Genomic DNA, 17,711 nt, shown 5'->3' with positions numbered 1-17,711 from the left:
ACACATAATAAAAGTATTTCTCTACAATCAGGCGTTTGGCTGATTAACAATCTATGGTTTTTTAAATGTGTTTGTGGGAGGGGGAAGATATTGGTTTGTTTTTTATGAAGGGCAGTCGACAAATTATTATTATTATTATTATTATTATTATTATTATGTGGCCATTAGTTATTACAACTAAGTTTTGTTCCAGATTTGCTCAGCGAAATGTTACTGGGAGTTTATGCTCTCTGGATTCCCCAGCCCACCCCTCTGGTTTGTGCTACTTAGCAAAACCACTTGACGTTAATCACATTCAGACAATCAATTTGCATGTCAGGCTTCTTCAGAATAAAAAAGGTCCCATGGCAAAAGAAGAAGAAAAGCAAAATGCAGAGGGAAAGGTTTTGAGGACAGTTGAAAAAAAACTTTTGTGTGTGTGCCTACACATATTGTACATCAAAAGTGCTGTTTTTCAGGTTTCAGCCATCTCTCCCAAGGACTGAAAAAAGCAAGCAAATCCCTCAATCCCCGTTTTTAAAATCAGGTAACCTAATCCAAACTGTAGCTAAACGGATATTTGCTTCTCTAAACACAAAATGCCAGTGTACTACAAAGAATAAACACTAATTGTTGCAGTACAAGTTCTTTTTTCTGCAGAAACCAAGAGTTAATAATTTTTTTCTCCTATTTCTGAGATGCCTAGATAGACCAGCGAGAGCACAAATATTAAATATCCACAACATGTTTTGCCAAAACAGAACTGAGACATGGAATGTGCTTATCAAGAGGTTGCAGAACACTAGGGCTGCTGAGAGATTACACCACCTCCCCCCATCAAGGTCACCTACCAACAGAAGATCAGCCTGGTCCAAACCACTGACCAGAGGGACCCAGGAAGCAGTTGCACCTGCAGAGCTTCCCAACCTCAGTCCAAGGAAAGAACAGGGTAAAAAAGCCACATTACCTTTATATGAATTTCCAGATCAAGACTGCTGAGTGGAAAGCCTTGCTTTAAGCAGACTGACAGAACAGTGCTGCATTTTGAAATGCACATGTTCCAAAATATACCTCTACCTGCTGCCATTTACAAACTGATGTCTTCCTTCCACCTTATCCATTTTTTACGGTGTCAATCTTGCTACCTTTGGGGAGGGCTTATGCTGTACCTAGTCACCCTATGGAGTCTAGAAATAATTTAGCTATATGTTTAAAACTGTTAATAATCACAGAATATGGGGTCTCCTGGTAAGAATTTACAGCTGCATCTCAAGAAACCCCTTTAGGCACTCGGAGGTTATTTGTAGCCAGTCAATACAAAAGCCAAATTTTTCACAAGGATTTAATTAAATATTTTATTAAACAGTGTGGAATTTTATTGCATCACATTCTCTCGTTAACTTGCAACTGACTGTTTAAAATTACTGCTTATTTTCTGGGCAGTTGCTACAAAACAAAGATGTTATATCATAGGTGTCTTTGTTCTGAGTAGAAAGTCCAGCAAACTTATCATCTGTAAATCAAAATGACTGCTGAGGAGTCCAGCCAACTATCTTGATGCTAGGTGCCTTATACAGGGCACAATATAAAATGTAATCATGCAATACAACTGTACAAAATGATTCCTGTTCAGATTAACCTAGTTTGATCCATTGGGATTTTAGCATATTTATCATCTAGATCAAGTGATAATTTCTGAAGTCACACTTATAACAGATAAAATGTAAATTATTGAAAAAATACCCTTCATTCTTGGCTTAAAAATAAAATCAGCCAAGATTAACAGATTCCATGTTCAACGAAGCCTCCTTATTTTGTCTTTTATTAGACTCTTTATTACAGATTCGGCAGTGCTCACAATATCTACTTTCTACTGTTTTCATTCTTCAGTTTCTTCTAAATTTGATAAATCAAAATCCATAGGCGCTTTCATGATGCTCTCAACTTGTGTTAGCCTTATTTTCAATTTTTGCTGCGCAGCACCATATTCAGCCTGAAGTCTGGCAAACCTTGTTTGTAAACAGTCAAGCATTATTTCTATTTGGTTGACCTTTTCCTCGATATCTTTAGGATCTCTTCCTGCATTTGCAACATCTAAATCCAGCAGTCCATCTTTCATAAGGACTTGCCTTCCCTTCTCTTCCAACAAGGCCTTTGCATCTGGGTATTCTGTTAAAGCCTCCATCAGGTCGTCTTTATACAGACAAAACAAATCTGAATAACCAATGCTTCTGATGTTAGCTGTTCTCCGATTTCCAGCTTTGCTACCTTTAATGTTGAGAATGCTAATCTCCCCAAAGTAGCTGCCATCACTTAGGACCACATATTGAGTAACTCCATCATCAGCAACCACAGCAAGCTTCCCTTCTTTGATGATGTACATTTCTCGCCCAATGTCACCTTTCCGACAGATATAATCTCCAGGGCTGTACACCTGAGGCTGTAGTTTTAAGACTAGCTCAACCAGTAAGCCAGCTTCACAATCTGCAAAAATCTGGACTTTCTTTAAAGTTTCCAGATGAACATTGATGGCAATTTCTGCTCGTAATTTATCTGGGAGATACTTCAAGACTTTTCTTTCATCTACTGCCTTCTTATTTGTCCACAAATAATCAAACCACTTGATAACTCTGTTTTCTAAGTCTTTGCTCACATTCCGAAACTGCATGTACTGTTTTATAGCATCAATCCTTGCTTGAAATTCTTCCCTGGCAGCATTCATGTTGGAGATCATAGAACCAATATTACCAACAATGGTAGCAAAAATTAATATACCAACTAAGAAGTCAACAACGACAAAGAAATACTCAGCATCTTTCACGGGAGGTGGTGTTTCACCAATAGTTGTCAAGGTCAGTGTTGACCAGTAAAGGCTGTAAATATACTTTCTAGCCAGCCGGCCAAATTCGGGATGGCTAATGTTGGGATAGACCCATGTGTCTGTTCCAAAGCCTATGGCTTTGGAGATTGAAAAATACATACATGCATTCCAGTGGATAATAATTATAATATACATGACAAGATTCGAAATTCTGAATATATTTGGGTAACTTGTTCTTGTTTCTGTTTGCTGGAAGAATTCAAACATACGTGATATTCTAAGTAATCTGTTTATTCGTATTTCTGGGTAGTTCAAGCCTAACCTGAAGTAAAGTAGATCAGTTGGAATGATGGAAAGTACGTCTAATTTAAATTGTACCGTTCCCTTATATTTTTTCTTAAGTTTAAGTTCTTCTTTCACCAACAAACCTTGTTCCAGGTAACCTATAATAAAATGCAGAAATAACTTTGTGATACAATTTTGTTTTATTTTTGCTGACATGGCAAAGGGCAAATATATATGATAATTTAGTAACTCCTTGGTAAACCAGTTGTCTGTATTATCCTGCCAAGTGGGGAGAATTTTATAATACAGTATTTCCAGTTCCATACCAAATCAGGACTCTAGAAGCAGGTAAATGACAGAATTTGGTAAATGGACACCTGTATTCATCCCCCCCCACCAAAAAATTGTTTTCATAATACTGTGAAATCCAGTAGAACCATAACTGGGTGGAAATTCTGAACTACTCTGTTTTTCCTGTTACCAATATTATCAAGGTATGCAGAATCATTGCTTAGGAGATGAGATGGCAAACTTATTGCCCCTTCATTTATATTTACAAACATTCTGAGGAAGGTCAAGCAGAAGAAAGAAGTTGGTTCAAATGGAATGTTCCTGGTCCAGCCCTGCGATTAGTTGGAACAGGAAGTAGTGACAAGTTCAAGTGCTCTCCCCTCTCCTCTCCCCACTTCTCCAGATGGCAGAAGAAACTCATTGGGTTTGAAAAACCTCACAGTTTTCCCATGACATGCAAACCACGAAATTGTGGGCACTACCAGATTACCCCTTTATTGAGAGTTCATCCTGCTCATCAAAACACGTGTTATCCCACACTTTCCAGTGCATGTTTGTTCCATCACTTCCCCACTCACAAGAAAACCAATGTTTTTGGGAAAGCGGGGTTATTGTGCAATCAAGTATAACTGTGCAACTCAAAATTCACCAGTATGTGATGGAATCCTACCAAATCCAAACCTCATTCAGCTGTGGGGTGGCGGCTGCTGTGCTTGAGCCTGGCAGAGGGGAAACAAGCTTTTAAAATAGTGTTTTACATTGGGTTGCTACATCCATGACTGGCCTGAACAGGCTTAGGATCCAACCTAAATCCCACCCACAACCGGTGCTGCTTGCCCCCACACCCCTGGAATCTCCTGTTTTTGAACTTAATCCAGCCTCCGCTCAGCAAGCTTTGGTTCAGCCAGGTGAGTCAGGATGTGCAAGTTATACCAGCCTATCTTCAGCTGAGCTGATGCCTGCGATCAAACACTGACTGAGCCAGGAATCAGCCAGCTAAGCTAGAGATCTGCTGCATTCTAAGCAGCTGCTGTTAAGAATTTACTAGGGCTGCTTGATTTTGTTTGATAGTTGCATTTCACCTTTGGTGGTTTAAACTATTGTTTGCCCATACAATCATTTTAATAACCTAAGCCTTAAAAGCAGACTACTGTATGCATTTCTAAAATAAAGAAGGTGGTACTCCTATCCTGCCTTAATATGCATTGTCACTTATTAATGAGAGCAACCAAAAGATCATTATTCCAATAAATGCTATATAAAGAGACAACCTTGAGTTGGCTGGATAAGGCAATGTGGGATGTTACTTTCAGAATATGATACATCAGTGCTGGTGGTGAAATAGGTGACTTTTTAAGATGGGCCATTTTCCACATAGACACTTTCAATGTCTTCCACAACCCTCCCTAAAGAAAGCTTACTACCTTGCCTTTGCTATTCATTTTAACAAGGTAGTATAACAGATAAAAAAGTTACTAACAATATGATTTAGCAGAGCATACTCTTACCTGTCCTTGTACGTACAAACATGTCAGCAACATAGAGAATGTCTGATATATAGTCAAAAATGAACCACATCTCTAGATGGTTGCTTTGAAGTTCATCAAAGCAGGCTCTGAGTAAGAAAGGAAACATAATTTCAAAATTTAGAATTTGAAAGTAAGCATTTTGGCAATGCAGGCCTTAAGCTAGGGATAACGAACCTGTGCCACTCCCAGCCCACCCCGATGTTGTTGAATTGCAACTTTCAAAAAGCCCCAGCCAGCATGGCCCAGCATCAGGGATGATGGAAACTCTTGTCCAACAACATCTGGAGGGCCACAGTTTCCCTACCTCTGTCCTGCACAAAAGAACAAAGGGCATCCGGGTGATCTATAGAAATCTACTTCCATCAGTATTAGACAATTCAATGGGACTGAGGGAAGACTCTCAGTTTATATTTCCCATGATTTGTACACAATGAGTGACCTTTTTACTTCACTCTTGTCCAGTGTTAAGTGCTTGTATATATTCCACTACAAACCCATGCCATGCCAATGCAAAAGAACACTTTCCCCAAGTTTAATATGTTTCGGTCATTTGTGGTCTGAGCTTCTAGGGGAAATGGCAAAATGCAGCCAAAAAAAATCAAATGATGCCCAACATTGGTTAAAGTAATAATGTCTCCCAACACAGGTCAAAGTAGCTGTGAGAACTAGCTGAAGTGTATTCTTTGTTTCTTGATCTGCTTGCTCATCACTGCTTAGGTTTAAAATAACCAAATTATGATATGCTGATGGAATGGATGACAGAGGAATCGCATCATCTTTTCGCTGTCCGTCTGGCTCAAATCAAAATTATCTCATCCCACATGTAGCTGAGGCTAAATCAAATTTAGGGCAACACTCATTACAGAGAGAAGCTCTGCATCTAAATTTATCACACTATGGTTCAGCAAATCATCAACATTTGTATACATTTCCCGAATGGCCAAAGCTCTTTGCTTACATTATATCTGCAATCATTACAGCAGCCCTGCAAGACAAGTAAGCACTACTTTCTCCACACTGCAATAAGTGAGGGGTAAAATGGTACCCATGTTTATTGTGGCTTGCCTAAGTTTCAAGTCGGATGTAACATTTTGAGCTGAGGACTTCCTTGGTCACAGCTCAGATTAGCCAAGTACATTAGTTAGCTGCTGAAGCATGTAATAGGTTCCCGCTTTAAGACAGTGCAGAACTGTTTTATTGTTGAAAGGGTCTTGCTTCCTTTCATTTATCCATTTAAGATAAAGCAAAATACCTAATATAGATCAATACGCTGCAGTGCTGTGTTGTTTTAAAATACCTAGCAATGATCATTATCCAATTGTACATGACGGGCAGAGTGATGCAAAGCAGCCAGTTGTAATACAAGTTTCCTGAGGGATCAATAACAAATACCTCTTTCTTCTCCCTAAACAGCAAGGAGAAGGAAATTAATATATTAAGAAGCAAGTGGTACATAACAGCCATAATAAATGAAAGCCAGCAGCATTTTCCTATTGATTTTAATGAGTTTGCTAAAACATATGCTGCAGTCTAGTACACACTTCTCTGAGAGTAAATGCCATCAAATCTAATCAGATTTACTTCTGAGCAGACAGGCATAACTACACTATTAAAAAGTACCTAACTTTGGATGGATCATCATGCTTTCTCCAAATCAGGGGTGGCAAATCTTTTTCAGACCAACGGCCAGATTCTTTAGTGGGCAAATGTCTTGGGCTGGCTGGATGCAGAGGAATGGTGAGGGGGCACCAGTTGGGAACCCCCAGGGAAAGCAGGCGCAGAGCCAGGGGATTGGTGGTGGGACACTGATGCGTTGTCAGAGGGAGAAGAGGGAGAAGACTGGGAGAAGGAGGTGCCGGAAGCTGAAGAGGCAACAGAGTCAAGTGAAAAATACCATGGTAACTTCCTATGGGGAACGCGGGTGGCGCTGTGGGTTAAACCGCAGAGCCTAGGGCTTGCTGATTAGAAGGTCGGCGGTTCGAATCCCTGCAACGGGGTGAGCACCCGTTGCTCGGTCCCAGCTCCTGCCCACCTAGCAGTTCGAAAGCACGTCAAATTGCACGTAGATAAATCATAGCTGCCAAGTTATCCCTTTTTTTAAAGGGATTTTCCCTTATGCTGAATAGGCTTCCTCGCGAGAAAAGGGAAAACTTGGCAGCTATGAGATAAATAGGTACCGCTACAGTGGGAAGGTAAACGGCGTTTCCGTGTGCTGCTCTGGTTCGCCAGAAGCGGCTTTGTCATGCTGGCCACATGACCTGGAAGCTGTACGCCGGCTCCCTTGGTGAGATGAGTGCCACAATCCCAGAGTCGGTCACGACTGGACCTAATGGTCAGGGGTCCCTTTACCTAACTTCCTATGTAGTAGCCCATAAGCATGCCATCGGCCAAGCCCACATGTTCCTGCATAGCAAGGGAAACTGACACATTGCCTTCCAGATGTTGTGAACTACAAGTCTCATTAGTTCCAACCACTTTGACCAACAGTCATGGACAGGCTTCCTCAACCTCGGCCCTCCAGATGTTTTGAGACTACAATTCCCATCATCCCTGACCACTGGTCCTGCTAACTAGGGATCATGGGAGTTGTAGGCCAAAAACATCTGGGGGGCTGAGGTTGAAGAATCCTGGTCATGGATGATGGGAGTTGTAGTCCACAGCATCTGGAGGGCACCCTATTGGCTACTCATGCTATATAGTAGTGTCACTAGTACACTGTGAGTCCCAGTCAAGTGAAAATTATAACGTATTCTATAACATATTTTCAGCCCTGAAAAACACTTACTCCTCTTCCTTATTTTTCTTCTCAGCTTTATCTTTCTGTCTCTCTTGGCTGTCCTTATTTTCCTTGGCCACTGTGTCCTTTTCTTTTTCCTTTTCGCCATCAGATTTGCTGAAAGATTGATGGAAATTATATGACTTTTACAATAAAAGTAGAACCACCCCTTCAGAAAAGTCTTATTACATATCACAGTGCATATTTAATTCTCTTACATTTTTTATTTTCCATTTCTTTGTACCAAAGAAACACCTTTACAATCAATTGTGGAATACAATTTAAAAACTGATATTGCCACTATTACCGGTATTGTAACGGGGGGGGGGGGAGGATAGGTGTGTTGTTGGCATATAGGAGATTTGCTGCTGCAACCATATTAAAAAGTAACATTTATTTTTTGGATGGGTGGAGTGTAGGAAGAGATAACAAAACTATCAGGCTCGCCTAGTTGCCATGCAGGTTTCAGTTTATACTCAATGATGGCCAATTTCCCAACATCAATATATATATAATATTTAGCCATTCTCTAGATCTGTCTCCAGGCGTTTCACTTGGCATTCTCTTGGCCTAGTAAAGACATTTCTTGTTACAATCTGATGAGTTCTACCATGCCAACCAGCAATAATGGCTGAAGCAAATTTACAGGCAGAACCCTGTAAATACAAATGCTATTCCACCAGCAAGACTGGTGTTACCAGCAAATGAGAATATGATTTGTTCCTTCTGTAGGCAGGTGTCATATACGGTTCTCCCAACAGTCTGTTTCAACCTATGGCAAATTATACTGTACTCTATAAAGCAGCAGCCGGCAGCATTTATCCAGCCCTCCTGCAGATGGCAGCAAGGTCTCAGCTGTTTTTAACAACTACCGGTACATAGTGCTCTGCAGAGTTGTGCATAAATCCCTTTGGAATAAAAATTAAAAACACCTTTCATCTACGCGGCTATGCGAAAAAGCGAAGTTCATTTGTTTATGAAAAGCTATACGCTTTGCAGGTCTATCCAAATCCATTAAAATCAACCAAAATTTGGCATTTACTTCGATGGGCTGGAAACTGTATTGTTTTCAAAGGAATTTTCAATCTACATAATTGGATGTAGGTAGATGTTTACGGTGGAGTCAGTGCTCCTTGTGCATGGAAGGTTTTTTTTTTGCAGCATTCACACAATGTGGCTATCTAAATGCCACATATCCGCCCCGCCCTGCGAGTTTAACACAGACTTTCCATTTCTGGAGGAAATCCAATTACAGTACAAAAAGCCTGACGGCAACAACCCATTTGTGATATCTCGGCAAGCCTTTTGCAACAGGGTGCTTCTAGGCAATCCTTCTCAGTGTTGGATTGGGGGAGGGACTTAGCTCAGTAAGAGAACACCCGATTTGCATGCAGTAGGTCCCAGTGTGGTGTAGTGGTTACAGCACAGCTGTCAATTTTCCCCTTTTCTTGCGAGGAAGCCTATTCAGCATAAGGGAATTTCCCTTAAAAAGGGGGAGAACTTGACAGCTATGGGTTAGACTAGAGTGTTGGACTAAGACCTGGAAAATCAGGGTTCAAATCCCCACTCTGCCATAAAGCTCACTGAGTGATATTGGGCCAGTCACTGCCTCTCATCCTAACCTACATCATAAGGTTGTTGTGAGGAAAAAATAGGGAGGAGGAGTTTAGGGATTTTTAAAAATAGTTTTATAAATTGTGTGTCTTCATTTCTCAGTTTGACCCTTTTACAGGGTTATGTATGTATGTATTGTGGTATTTTACACATTGTGACTTGCAGTTACTTTTATTGATCATAGTTTAGTAATTATTTATTTTCATTGCTGATGTTTGGAGAGTTAAATTTATTGCGTGCTACTATATTCTAATAGATTGTTGTTTTACTTAAGTCGTTCCGTTTTAAAGTTACGTATTATGACTTTTAGCATTGGATCAGATTATTATAAGGTTTGTGTTGCATATTTTGTTGCTGTAAACCGCCTTGTGCATAGCAATTCAGAAAGGCAGTATACCAATTAAAAGTGAAATGTGGGGTGGGGTGGGGGAATGAAACCTAGGTACTGCCACCTTGAGCTCCTTGGGATGGAATATACTGTACCGTATATTCCGGCGTACCCGGCGTATAAGACGACTGGGCGTATAATACAACCCCCAACTTTTGAGAAGATTTTCCTGGGTTAAAAAGTAGTCTTATACAGTACGCAGGAATATACAGTAAATAAAATAAGTAAGCAAACAAACAAGCAGGTTCAGTCCCCAGTCTCTCCAGATAAAGCTGGGGGAGACCTTGGCCTGGAATCCTGGAAAGCCTCTGCTAGTGAGGTAAAAAAGGTAAAGGACCCCTGGACAGTTAAGTCCAGTCGAATATGACTGTAGGGTTGCGGCGCTCATCTCGCTTTCAGGCCGAGGCAGCCAGCGTTTGTCCACAGACAACTTTCTGGGTCAAGTGGCCAGCATGACAAAACTGCTTCTGGTGCAACGGGACACTGTGACGGAAACCAGAGCGCACGAAAACGCCATTTACCTTCCCGCCACAGTGGTACCAATTTATCTGCTCGCACTGGCATGCTTTCGAACTGCTACGTAGGTTGGCAGGAGCTGGGACAGAGCAACAGGAGCTCACCCCGTCGCGGGAATTCGAACCGCTGACCTTCTCATCAGCAAGTCCAAGAGGCTCAGTGGTTTAGACCACAGCGCCACCCACATCCTCTCTGTTAGCGAGTATACATCTGAGGAAGATGTACCGACTCCATATGAGGCAGTTTCCCAAGTTCTTATTGGTGTTGTGTCGACAAGACGAGTCACAAAACTTAAGAGATTTTCAGCAATCATACAGCCACAATTAAAGGATGTTCAATATGTAAGGTGGCATGGCATGGCCTAGCCAAATAAAAAACAAAGTTCAGCTGAAGTTAAACCATTATAAGCCCTCCTAATCTCAATTGCTGGATTGTGCCGCATGTTAAAGGCTGCAATCCTAAACACACTAGGAAGTATATTTCACTGAACGTAATGGGACTTAGTGGCTATATATGTTTTGGATTGCATTGCTTATAGGTAAGTACACATTTAACTAAATTGCAACAGTAAAATGTGATAGCAATATTAACGAAGGACTTAAGAAGGCAGATCATTCACATGCAAATCATCCATGAAAAAATTAAAAACCGGTCAACTGGTTCACACTACTCACCTGCTTTCATCATTTTCCACTCCTTTCGTACTTTCATTTTCGCCCTGGATAGGCAAGCTGTGAACATGTGAATGTGAGTGATGGGTTTTGATCGCCTCTTTGATCTTTGTGGTCATAACTGAAAGGTATTATCTGGGAGGAGACTGCAAAATGGATCCAAGATTGAAATTCAGACATTAAAGCAAAGCTTGATTTTAATCTGCATTGGCATGATCCAGAGAAAAGAAATCATGTCTCATTGATTTCAAACACCCTCCCCTTAAAAGCAATGGGATTGAAATGTATTTGTGAGGCTGCATCATGACTGGTTTTATCTAGAGCGAATAACAGAAAAATAATCAGAAAATAGAAAGAAAAGGGACTTATGCGTATGATCCAGCCAAATCTAAGCACACATAAATCCTATTGATTGCTATAGTTTAGTGAAATACATGCTTAACTCTCTCTCACCCCCTGAAATCAGGGGGATGTAGGCAATTAGGAGTAACACTCTTAATGGGGATTAAGCCCCATATTGGAACGTGTGCTTATGTTTACTTGGATCAAACCAATTTGATCACTGATCTGCTTTCTCTAGCATCTTGAAAAGAAAACAGCAATTTCTCACAGTATAGACATGGTGATTGCTTCACAATGATCAACAGCCTCAGAGAGGGCTGCTGCTGCTGCTGCTGCTTTTGCACAATATATTGCAAAATAAACGCACATTGTTTCTTATTTTGTAATGCATAGTTTCCCCGTGTTCCTTCCAGGAAGTTGCCAACTTCAGCAAAACCGCATTTCAATATTGCCCACTACTTGAATTCCATGTAGCATTCCCAGGCAAACTTACATCTATTAATAACCCGCCACCACTTTCATTTGTGACTTTTAAGCAAAACTGAGCGATGTAAATAAGACATACCAACCTCATTCTATTCATTCCATGTACTGCAGTAAATCCTGAATGGTGATGAAATTCTTCACTTTCTAAGGAAAGTGTATATCTAGAACAAAACGAAGAGGAGGGGAAGGAGGGAATAAATGAACTCTAGTGAAGAGGATGCCAGCAATACAGTTGCAATAAGATGGTATTACGGCGCCTGCGTGTGCTCACCTTGGAAACATAATCTGCTGTTCTGTGTAATGAAGGCAATCCCTTAAATCACCTCACTCCTGCAGCCATAGCCATAATGGAAAATCCAAAATGAAGCTGTGAACAAATTACCCTTTTGAAGTGCAGTACGTGCTTTCAAAATAGGCAATATACCATATTTTTCCATGTATAAGATGTCTCCATGTATAAGCCGCCCCCTATTTTGGGGGACTCCAAATTAAGAAAACACCCTTCAGCACTACCTGTGTATAAGGCAAGCCCCAATTTTAAACCTAATTTTTTGGTTAAAAAACAACAACACCTAGTCTTATACACGAAAAAATACGGTAAGTAGCAACATTCCAAGGGCAGAACACAAACACTTAGTAAAACATATTTGACCCCATTGTTGACTGAGATTTTGAGCTAAACGATAAGCACCTTTATTCATAGCTGCCACTCACCACACCACCCCCAGGCACTCTGTATGTCTAGCAGCTGTGTCAGGCAGAAATTCAACAGGTTCGGGTGTTTTCCCGTCGGAAGTAGGAAGGAGAACTCCACTTGCAGTTTTCTGTATGCCATACAATTTTTAGGGACACAGAGGGTTTTAACTAGTGCTATTTCAACTCAGAGCTGACCCACTGAAATTAATAACCATTCCATTAATTGCCCATTAGTTTCATTGAGTCTACTCTGAGCAGGATTAGCACTGGCTACAAACCATAGTGTCCATCAAGAAAATGATAACAACCTAGCATCAGTTGAGGAATATTAATAATATGAATATTACACATGGGCATTGTGAAAGACTAAGGTTCTTAGGGAGGTCTCAAGTGACAGCTATCATTTATCTCTGGGTATCGTATCATATCAGCTCAGCTCTGATTTGTGCTTCACCCCATAATGGTCAATAAGGGCACAGAACAGTAAGGATACAAAATATGACTTTTCCCACTTGGTTCTGTTGGATATTCTCTCATCATTTGTTCCAGAAACAGAGAAGAACAGAGAAGAAGTTTCAAAAAGAAGCAGAAGGCTGATTGTTTTGTCTGTGCAAGGACATTTTCTGTGGGAAATGTTCTTTGGAAATGCACAGTATGACAGGAAGTACTAATAACAATGGTTCTGTGTAACGTGTTGTGAGTCTCTTGCTTGCGTCTTGCGGTGAGAGCAGAGAGAGTCTTGGACTCTTGATTGGACTCTAAGCCTGCCTTGACCACGGCAGTGGTGAATCTCTGTATATATTTGCTACCAATATGCTATTATGTCCGTCAAGTAAATCCCTACACTTGACTGAATCTTTAAGGTGTCCATGAGTGTTTATTGTCTACTGTGTGTACCTTCAACCCTGAAGATGCTTCCAAGGAAGGAGCTGCGTTGAGATTTAACTCTACCGAGTATGGATACTGGCACACACACACAGAACGAAAGTGATGCTGGACCCAATCCTTCTAAATCATCCATCAGAGGTTGATGGATTGACCCAACAGGTTCAACCACCCTTTAAGACACTCAATACAGGAAACAGAGGCCAGCCCATACCTTGTTTAGCTTCCACCAGCAGCTAAAGGCTTATTCTCCAAGGTGTCTATAAGTTAATGCTGTTTTATAGTATGTTTTTCTATCATTGTTTTTTTTAATAATATTTTTTATTATAATTTTCCAAAATACGCAAAAGAAAAAGCACAAAAAAGAATAGAACACAACAATAACAATAATAACACTACAAAAAAGAAAAAATAGAAAAAACACGAACTCAAGTTACATTATTTCTCATACCCTTCACATTGTCTATAGGGACCCCCTCGGGTTTCCCTCCCTGTGGTCCTTTAACAAATATGCAATTAGCAAATTCTATATCATTTTAATCACCTTGTATATCTTATTTTTTAACTATCATATCTCTTATTATTGATTTCCACAGTTTATTTACAACTTAATTTCTATTCTAATATGTTACTTTAGCATATTTTTTAAGATATATTTTAAAATCTTTCCACTCCTCTTCCATCGCTTCTTCTCCCTGGTTGCGGATTCTTCCGGTCATCTCAGCCAGTTCCATAAAGTCCATCATCTTCATCTGCCATGTATGTTTTTCTATCATTGTTATTTGGCTTTTTAAAAACAAGATATCATCACTCTGAGCTCTCTTGGAACAGAGCTGGACTCAGAAACTTTATAGGGTTGGCGGGCTGGCTGGGCTCCCTCGCCCACTTGCTTGCTTACTCTGATGCCACCTCAACTCCTGGCAACCAGCACCCCCTGGCCAGCCCCAGAGGAATCATTCACCTGAGGAGCTTGTAGCCAGGGCTGCTGCAACAAACAGCTGTGCAAGCCTTTGGGAGGCAGAGACGTGAAAGGGCATCAGAGGAGGGAAGGGACAGAGGGACAGAGGCCAGTGTTGCCCATGGCACCCCTGACCATCATTCAAGGCACCCCAGGGTGCCATGACAATCTGCTTGAAAACAACTGCTGTACATCTTTATTTTGAAGCACCTGACTCAATGTATGATTGGGGTACTCGTCCCTTTGGATGTTAAACCTACTTGGAGTCACAGTAGTAGCCTCTGAAAAGCCAATTCTTTGTAGTTTACTCTCATATTGCCTCTGTAATGAATGAGTCTCCAATTCGCATGTGATTTCACTGAATACATCATTCTTTCCCACGCCAGCATCAGCACCTGGTAGAGAATATGTGTGCATACATAAACACATGTATCAGCAGTAGTAGGGGGAGGAAATGTGGTGATCAGTGGCACTCCCTCTCAGGAATGTGACCTACCATATGAGCGTCAGTGTTTGTGTTACTCTGAATATAACATCCATATGCCTTTGGATAAGAGGAAAATAAAACTCCCAGGACTAGTCAACATCTCTGCAAAATAAAATTAAAATTAAATGTTCCCCCACCTGCCATGCACACATCATGAAGCTTGTAATCTTGGATGAACTGAAGAAGGATAGCAGCAGCAGATTTTTTTATTTTTTTTAACCTATCTTTAATCTCTTATTACATCTCACTTAGTCAGGTCTTTTCTAATTCCTCTAAATCTCATTAAGGCTGCCACCATTCAGAAGCTTCTAGGCATTTGCGAGAAGGCAGAGCTCCCAATTGTTCTGTGCTCCTGGACAGATCCTAAATGTTTTGACAATTGACTTAGAACAATTCCTAAAGGTATTGAAGGGGTGTACTTGTAGCAAATGCCTTCATTCCGCACACTCCTTACACCTGATCGTTAATTAAATGTCTATTGTGTACAACCAAAAATACACCATTGCTCTTCCTTTAATTATTCTTTATCAATTTTCATCTCGTATAGCCCAACAAATACATCTCAATATAAAACACTCCAAAAAAGGGGTGGGGAATAGAGCAGGGGGAATGGGATGAGAGTGCTGGATGCTGGAGAACAGCTGGATAATATCTGGGAGCGCTGAGCTTTGCAGGAGCGGCTGAGTGGATGGAAAAATACCTCCCAGCCCTAATGTCCCAGTAGAGGAGGGATTGCTACCTCAACTAGGCCCCGCTCCCTATTAGTGTGATCTCCCTGGCAACCAAGGAAGCATAGAATCCTAGAGCCATAGAGTTGGAAGGCACCACAAGGATCATCTAGTCCAGGGTTTCCCAAACTTAGATCTCCAGCTGTTTTCGGACTACAATTCCCATCATCCCTGACCACTGGTCCTGCTAGCTATGGATGGTGGGAGTTGTAGTCCAAAAGCAGCTGGAGACCCAAGTTTGGGAAACCCTGATCTAGTCCTACCCCCTGCAATCTGGGCTCGTATTGGATTATGAGCTAGTTGGACAGATCCTACCCTGGTTGCCAAGTGCGCCGCCAGCACAAATAGTCCCAACCTACCTGCAAGTAGGTTGTCAGGTCCCGTCACTCAGTACACAAACTGCACAAATGACTATGCCTGCCTCCCTCTTCCAAAGAGGATGAAAAGGGTGTGCATCAGGTGTTGTCTTAGTATGGGGCTAGTCAAGCACCGCAGAGCTCTGCTTTGAATGTTTGAACTTTGTAACCTGTTCTATGTTTAGGCTGCGTAATGATCTGGAGGATAAAACCTCTGGTAACAATTGAGCAGGGTCTGAGTACTGCATCTCAGAGTGGGAGCCAAGACACCTTAATACAAACCACCAGAGCAACTGACCCCAAAGAGGTGTTGCAGATGTCAGTAACAAAGATGTGAGGCAAAAGACAACGGGTTATGCATAGTTTTTCCCCTAAATAGCACACAGAGGTGACTTGAGCTTGCCAATCAGACAACTTCTAGGCCAGAAGTTGTACCATGGCGAACATGCAGTTCAGCACAGAACTTTGTCGATTTGTTTGCCGCAGACTTCATGGGTGTAGCCGGAGGGGGGGCAGGGAGGGGCAGCTGCCCCCTATTAAAAAATCAATAAAAATACATAGCTGAGGTTCTGCTCCCCCCTAGAAAAAGGCCTGCCCCTCCCCCAACAAAAAATCCTGGCTACACGCATGGCAGACTTTAGATAATGCAGGTACTGGCACTCGTGAGTTCATCTCCAATTACCAGAAAAAAGAACATTTTCTCAGAGGCCAGCTTTTTACCCAGAGGGGCTGAGCACGGGAACAATTTTCTTGCAACAGGAAAACCGTTTTCTTGACAGACACTATTCCAGAAATACCGAGCCTGAAGACAGAACCACCACATACTGGGACAGAAAACGAGACATTTCTAAACTTGCTTCCTTGTCAATTGGAGCTCAGTTTTGGGTCTCTTGAAAACCTTAGCTGAGGGGAAGAAGAAATAGAACAGTTTATGCTAACGTATTCAGACTACATGTTCCTTTTTTCCCTACTGGATACCAGAACTGCCATTTGTAAAAGGGAAAAACATCTAATGCTTCCTTGTGATATTCCAAGTTAGTCAAATCTTTCAAAAGCCAGAAGGAAGCCTATAGAAGTTCCGTCTAGAAGTTCCCTCCCTTCTGAACCCAGATCTTGCTCCCCCCACCACCACCCGGAGAGGTTTTCGAGCGGACATCAAAATTCTACATGTTGCTCTACCCCTCTCAATGTTGGTTAGAATTCACAGGCTCAGTTCTACCTCTTCAACTCCCCTTTAAACTATAAACCCCAGGGAGAGGAGTGGGTCTCCCCAGGCAATCACCCATTTCAGCCATCCTCCTTTGTATTCTCCCTCTCTGAGGCTTGTGGCCAACATGAGACTTTCATCCTGAAGTACTGGAAAATAAATGTGAAGTCTTTACCTTAAAGCTGAATTGGCTTGCTCTTGGCTCCCTTCCAGCTGAGTTGAGCAGCAGCAGGAGAGGGCTATTGACTTCCTGCTCTGCTAGGGGCTCCCTGGAGTGGTTTGCTATAGCATCCAGTAAGATGCGATAGCATCTTATGTTTCTCTCTCTGACAGCATCTGGAACACGGAACTGTCAATACAGGCAAAAGTGCCTATGTTTTTAAAAAGCTACTTGACAGAACAATGGGCTGCTGCTGTGTGGGAAGGAAAACAATCCTTCCTTGTTACAATCACATTAAAATCAAGCATTCTGTTTTATTGGTTTGCCAACACAGCTGCCTCAGTTTATAGACACAAGAATATTAATGTACTGCATCTGTAACCCACTATCCTGAGCCAATACCAACAACTGCAATCCTCCATATGGCTTGGCCCTCCCAGATCCCTTTTACAAGTGATCATCTTAATTCTCATTCAGTATGTACACACACTCTAGAACAAAGGTCATACTTAAGCCCATTGATTTTGCTAGGTTTG

General features: G+C 41.4%; 1 protein-coding gene across 2 annotated transcripts; it reads right to left on the bottom strand.

Moving 5' to 3' along the window:
• Positions 1-1,320: 1,320 nt before the first annotated feature.
• CNGA1 (cyclic nucleotide gated channel subunit alpha 1) lies at positions 1,321-14,803 on the bottom strand. 2 transcript variants are annotated; one of them, XM_088660910.1, is made up of 7 exons: positions 14,734-14,803; positions 11,782-11,859; positions 10,874-11,016; positions 7,691-7,798; positions 6,203-6,310; positions 4,885-4,991; positions 1,321-3,243 (listed from the first exon to the last, which is right to left on the bottom strand). In XM_088660910.1, exons 3-7 carry the CDS (start codon positions 10,987-10,989, stop codon positions 1,859-1,861), a joined length of 1,824 nt encoding a protein of 607 aa, XP_088517036.1. In that variant the 5' UTR covers positions 10,990-11,016; positions 11,782-11,859; positions 14,734-14,803; the 3' UTR covers positions 1,321-1,858. The 2 variants fall into 2 exon arrangements, with proteins under 2 accessions (XP_088517036.1, XP_034967862.3); XM_035111971.3 differs by lacking the exon at positions 14,734-14,803 and adding an exon at positions 11,970-12,068.
• Positions 14,804-17,711: the final 2,908 nt, after the last annotated feature.

Source organism: Zootoca vivipara, chromosome Z1 (genome assembly GCF_965207765.1).
Source record: "Zootoca vivipara chromosome Z1, rZooViv2.hap1.1, whole genome shotgun sequence".
Taxonomy (NCBI): Eukaryota; Metazoa; Chordata; class Lepidosauria; order Squamata; family Lacertidae; genus Zootoca; species Zootoca vivipara.
This window is presented reverse-complemented; position numbering and strand designations above follow the sequence as displayed.